General features: G+C 57.1%; 1 protein-coding gene across 5 annotated transcripts in view; it reads left to right on the top strand.

Annotated features, from left to right (window-relative positions):
- The first annotated feature begins 2453 nt into the window (after window positions 1-2453).
- The window catches only part of NECTIN1 (nectin cell adhesion molecule 1), a 112150-nt gene continuing 108523 nt past the window's right edge, over window positions 2454-6080 (top strand). For all 5 annotated transcript variants that reach the window (XM_074894934.1, XM_074894938.1, XM_074894935.1 and 2 more), the window contains exon 1: window positions 2454-3095. In XM_074894934.1, the coding sequence (XP_074751035.1) occupies window positions 3014-3095 (82 nt within the window). In that variant the 5' untranslated portion in view covers window positions 2454-3013. The remainder of the gene's footprint in view (window positions 3096-6080) is intronic.

The following is a 6080-nucleotide window of genomic DNA, read 5'->3' as shown; positions in this document are numbered from 1 at the left end:
TAACAAAAACTGCCAAACCAAAGTATTCTACTCCTGCCTTTCCTGCTCACGCAGAAGTCCCCTTGGGTTTCACGGAAAGTTTGGACTCACAAAAAGCTGCAGAAGAGGGGCCCCATGGCACTGTGTAATAAATCTTATAAGTTAACAGCCAGAACTGTGCCAAATGTGATGGGTTTTGCTTTGCACAGGATCATGAAAATAATACATTCTGGCTCAGTAAGTTAGGCCTGATGCACCAGGGCTAATGGTCTACTGCTGCTGCTGCTAATGGATTTACATTTTTGTCTCAAAATGTTTGAGGTCTGTGATTTGGGAGGCCAAGGCCCAAGGCTCCCCGTATTCTTGAAGGAAATCTTTATCATACCCCAGTTTTTCTTTCTGCAATTGATTTTAGATTTGATTTTGCAACAAACTTGGGGGGGGGGGGGGGAATTTTGTGTGTTTGCCATGTCTGTTCTGTGTCACCCACAAGCCCCCAGGAGCAGCAGTGCCCTTCCTAGCCCTCATGGTGAATGACTCGGGCAGTTTCAGTGTTTGACAAACCATCGCCGCTGGCTGTGGCCAAGCAGTGCACCGAAGGGTTGCCAAGGGTGAGAAGGGGCCTGCGTGGCGTACTGCATGCTCCCAGCTTCGGCTACTCTTTCCTTTCACAAAGGAAAACCTCTGGCTGCTGGGCCTGTGAGGGAAACCCTGAATGTGTGAAGCGAGGGTCACCAACCCAAGATGTCTTTGCCTGGGTTTGCAGAAAGCTGAGGTCTGGCATGCCCCAGGCATCTCAGCAGAGGCTAGCTCAGGTGCCAGTGGCAATATATTAAAAGGGAGGCGGGAGGGTATAACAGTGGGAAAAATGTAAGTTGGAACATTGTGTAACGTGGGGAACTCGATCGCAACCTGCCCAGGGGAGTAATGTCTCATCAGAGGTATCTCTTTAATAGAGTCAGGAAAAGAAATAATGAGATTTTATGGATTAAAGGTGAAAATAGCCAGAGAAACGCTCCGAGGACAGGAAAACCAACCACTGAGGCAGCTGTTGCAAGGATGCCGGGAGCTCTCCGTAGCTTTCCTGTCCACAGGGACAGGGGGTTGCGCTCCTAAGCTCTGGCCTGCAGCTTCAGAGAAGAGGCAGGAGGCAGCAATCATCGAGACAAGTTCAGCAGCCTCTGCTCCGTAAGCAGGATGTCCAGAGGAATCCCAGTGGCCTTGAAGTCTGTGAATCTATTAACTAAACCTCATTACTACGTAATAACTTTTGTTATTTTGGAACAAACCTTGTATCTGGCTAATCCGCTTTGTTACAGAGCTGCCCATCCTTCCCTCGAACAGGAATTAACTTCTAAAGGAATTAAAAGGAGGAGGAGACTGCTGAAGGGGTCCTTAGAGGTATCTTTTTATAGCTGCTGGCTGCCCCCTCCTTCTCTTTTCCACTATGTGTGGTATCCTTCCCCACTGCTTCTGTCCTTTTCTGCTTGCCAGGCATTGATTTGTTCCTGTGTTGTTCTAATGGAGCTTGAAATCAACGTGACTTTGTTGGTGGTTGTTGTCATTGTTGTTCACATCTTTGTTTGGGGTTCAGCATCCTTGTGGAGGCCAGGGCAGCTCAGGAGCTGGCATCAGCAGGCTAAATACCTCCTTAGCAAAAAATCCACAAAGGCTGTGTGTGTGTCCACATAGCAAGGGCTGTTACAGAGCGCGGCAGACCGGTGCCTCCCTTCCCCGGTGCACCAGCCCTTGCGCTGATTCCGAGTCCCCTCGCTGACCAGCGCCCGCAGGATGTGTCCCGAACCAGCTCTCTCTCGCAGCAGGCCCCGTGAGGACGCTGTGTATTACTTGGGATCTGTATCCGAAGCGTTTAGGAGTGTAAATCTAGACTCCAGATGATAGCTGTGGCTGTTTCACACGCGGTTTATGTAAGGCGTTTTGGGATGTCGTGTCGCTGGCCAGATAGCTTGGCTGCTGTCCCTGCCCAGGCGTTCCCCCACCCGCAAGGGAATTCGGAAAACGCGAAACCTGGGTGCTGGGGCACCTCAGCGAGGCGACAGGAGCCCGGCGCTCCGAGATTATCCCCTGCCAGCACGCCGGCCGCTCGCCGAACAAAGGACAGCTGCCAGCAGCAGCCAGCCGGAGGGGGCGAAGAGGCGAGGGGCGAGGCCGGCCCGCCCTGACCGCCTCCCGCAAGCCGCGGCGAGCAGCCCCCGCCGCCCCGGGGCGCGGCGATCCCCCCGCCCCCCCCCCGCCCCAGCCCCTCTCCCGGCGCGGGGCAGGCGAAGGGTTAACGCTGCGCCCTCCTTCCGCTCGGCGCTGACATCACGCAGGAGCGGGCGAGCGCCGCCGCCCCGCCCCGCCCGGGAGTGTGTGCGTGTGCGTGGAGCGGGCGGCCGAGCCCCGCAGCCCCCCGGCCGGCCCGGCCCCGCGCCCCCCGCCCGGCCATGGAGCGCCGCAGCCGGCCCGCCGCCCCCCCCGCGCCCCCCGCCTGAGCGCCGCCGGGCTCCCGGCGCCCCGGGAAGCGGAGGGCAGGCAGCGGGCGGGGGCTGCCGAGCCCCGCCGCCGGAGCCACGGGCGGCAGCGGCGGCAGCAGCCCGCGGAGGGCTCTCCCTCGCTTCTCTTTATTTGTTTTTCCTCACCCCCCCTTCCTTTTTTTTTCCTTTTCTTTCCCCCTTTTTTTTTTTTTTTTTTTAATTACATTTTTCCCCTCCCCTTCTCCCTCGCCCCGCTCTGCGGGCGTGCTCGCTCCCGGAGGAAGGCACCCGGCCGGAGCGCTCCGCGCCCGCGGAGGGGGCCCCCGCGCCCCGCCGAGCCCCCGGGCCCCTGCGGATGCGCGAAGCTCTCCTCCGGCCGCCCGTCCTCCCGCTGGGCGCACCGCCTCTTTGTCCTCCTGCGCCCACATTATTTTTTTTTTAATTTTTTTTTTTTTTTTTAAGCAGACCTGAACAGCACCGGGGTCAGGGAGGGTTGGGGGGGGGGGCCCAGCGACGCTGCCAGACCGACCCCTGCCCATTTCTCCTAAGGAACTCTCATGGCTTCACAGCTGCAGACAAGTTGCCGTGCATCTCGGTGGACTATCGGAGTTTGCATCCTGGCGGCCGCGCTCCTACCAGGTGAGCCGGTGCCGGCCGGTCCCCCCGGGAGGCGGAGGGGCTCTGCGGGGGTCGGGGCAGCCCCGGAGGAGGACTGCGGGGTGGGGGGGGGGCGCGATGGCGGGACGAGGGGTGCGGGAAGGGCTGCGGAGCGGCGGGGAAGGACGGGATCGGCTTTTTGGGGTGCGCGCTCGGGTCTGGAGCAGGTGTGGAAGCATCTGCGGGAGGGTGGGAGAGAGCCGGGGCCGATCGCGTCTCTGGTTTGGAGAGGAACAACACGGTCGTTTGTTTTGGAAGCAGCTGCAGGCAGTGGGCTCCCGAGTGCTGGGAGCTGAGGCCGTTTGTTTGCTTTTTGGATCGAGCAACGTCTAGCGAGGCATAGCAGCCAGGCTTCCCGGGGAAGGGAGCCACAGGGCTGGGTGATGAGCACAGATGTTTCGGGGGGAGAGATGGAAGGGTTCGGCTCTCCAGCATCCCCGAAATCCCTGCTCCCCTCAACACACACACACACACGCTTCCCACGGGCTCTTTTGCGGAGGGACTCGACTGCTCCCGGGTTTCAGACCTTCCTTTCACTGCTTTTGCACTCGAGGGTGCCCGATCCATCCCTTTGGTTCTGATCCATCCCTGGAAAGGGGGAGATGGGCAAAGATGTGGATCGACTTCCCCCCGGCTCAGTCGACCTACCGTGGCAGCTGCGGAACAGCCCGTGTGTCCCCACCCCGGGGCTTGGTCCTGCCCTGGGCTCTAGCACGGCTCGTGGAAGCGGGAGAGTGACCCACCTCGCAAAGTGCCCTGGGGGGGGGACTTTCATTCTGCTCCACTGCCGAATGGGTTAACGCCGTCCTGGAGGGCTTTCTGGAGTCGGCTGTTGGAGACATGGAAGGGGAACCAGCAGTCTGGGCTTACAGCGCTCGTGAATGAACTGGGAAGTGCAAATAGAACCGGTGTTTGCCTTTCTGAGGCCAGGCTCCTGGTGACTGGGTCTGGCGTGTGCGGCAGCGGGCACATGTGCCACCCCCGTGTCGGTATCCAGCCTTCTGCAGGGGTAAGAGGCAGCCTGTGCCTGCGGGAGGACCGGGGGTCTGCAGCTGGAGAGAAGTTGGAATTGCCTCCGCTCCTCCTCTCATTGGGCTGGGGCAGCATCCTAGAAGAGCAGCCAGGCTGGCTGGGCTGTGACTCTGAGATGTGGCCGCGCGTAGCAAGGTCTGGGCCAAAAGACCGGCCATCTGAGCAAATGCCAGGTGCCAGGGTTCCCCAGTGCTAGCAAAGACGGAGATGGTAACACCCAGGGCATGGGAGATCAACAGAGCGCAGTGACTGGGTGAGGACAGAGGTGAAATGGGAGGGTGTAGTGGTCAAGAAACCAGGGAGACTGTGAGAGGGAAAAGGTTAACAGAGTGATGAGAAACCCGGTCTGGGTATAACTCCTGGTTCCCAGGACAAAGGGATCTGCTGTGCATTGCAGAAGGAGGTGATGGAAGGGACAGCCGCCTCTGGCTCCCTGCACTCCTCTGTGTTTCAGGCAGGTGCCTGGCTGAGCTCTGGCTCCTCACAAGGAGGCTCAGACCTTTCCATGCCATTCTTCACCTGGTCTTCCCTCCTTCTCACCCCTCCTCCGGGCAGCCCCATGCAGAAAACCCTCCCCACAACCCCCGGGGAAGGCACTGGAGGTGGAGTAATGCTGTGGTGACTGTGCTGGGTAAATCAAAAGGGGTTTATGCTCCCCCAGTCCCTCTAGGAATTGCTTTCACCAAGGAGACATGCAGACAGTGACCCTGGGGCAACCTGGCATCTCACCTTGCCCTGTCAAGAGAGACTTTTTTCCCCACTTACTCTATTTTTAGCTGTTCTGGAGGCTTTGCTGCCAGCAGTTAGGCAATCTTGTCTCCTGCCACTCTGCAGCAGCCCGGTAGTTTGTCTTGCACTGTCCCACTGACAGCTCTGCCAGGATAAGCCAGTGGTGCATCTAGTGGTGCCTTGCCAAGCAAAGGGTACGGCCAGCTCTGCAATGCTCCGGGAGGATAATCCTTCCCAACCCCTGTCCGTGATCACCGAGTACCCTGCAGCCTGCGCGGGCGAGACTCTCAGCTGGACCAGTTTAGTGGTGGATGCACCACACTTGCAGGAACGACTGATCCTATATTACGTATTTATTCATTCGTTTCATTCATTTGTGCGCTTATTTGTACTGTGGACACATCCCAGAGCTGCAGGGAAGGACCAGCACAGTACCGTGCTAGGTGCTGCACAAAGCCACAGCAGACTGCCAGTCCTACCTCAACCACAGGTCTGAATGCCATACTGAGGCAGGTAGTTCCTCAAGTTCGCGATGCATCGTGCCAAAATCAGCTGAGGGTATATATATAACAAGCCATATGTAAGCTTTGAATGCAGACAGGCTTGCTTGAGGAGAGGGGGAGAGGGAAGCTTGGGGTACTCGAAGTGAATTAGTAGCTGTGGACTTTGTTGAAAAATGCGGTTTGGTAGCTAGCGCCCAAGAAGGGTGGGAGGAAGGCAGGAGACATTACCTGCTTTCCGGAAAACCTTCCATGCTCATCTGATCAATGCCATTTCATTTTGTTCCCATCCACGTATACTACCTCCCCCTTCTGACAATGTTAGCTTTTTTTCTGATAAGGAAATAAAAGTTCCCTGCTGTAAAAGCTGTAAGGAGACCCTTATAAAAATCTGCTTTACAAATTGGCTTTAATGTGATCGGCTCAATCGTCCAGAACGGATTCAATTCAAGGTTCCAGCAGCCCTCCATGCAGATCTGCCTGCCTGACAATTTGGAACCATTAACCAGGTATCAACTCAGACTACAGCATTAGGGCTTTGAGATACTGATATGAATAGGGCTTGTTGAAAAGCCATGGGGTACTGGGGAGGAGAGATCCTCGGCGGCTGCTCCTGAGAGGTTAGGAACACTTGCGATTAAATTTATGCTTTACAAAGCTTAACAATCTGTCTGTTTATCCCTGCCACGAAACTTGGTACAGCTTG

This window comes from Strix uralensis, chromosome 26 (assembly GCF_047716275.1).
Source record: "Strix uralensis isolate ZFMK-TIS-50842 chromosome 26, bStrUra1, whole genome shotgun sequence".
In the NCBI taxonomy this organism is placed as follows: domain Eukaryota; kingdom Metazoa; phylum Chordata; class Aves; order Strigiformes; family Strigidae; genus Strix; species Strix uralensis.
The sequence above is the reverse complement of the archived record's forward strand: the minus strand, read 5'-3'. Positions and strand labels throughout refer to the sequence as shown.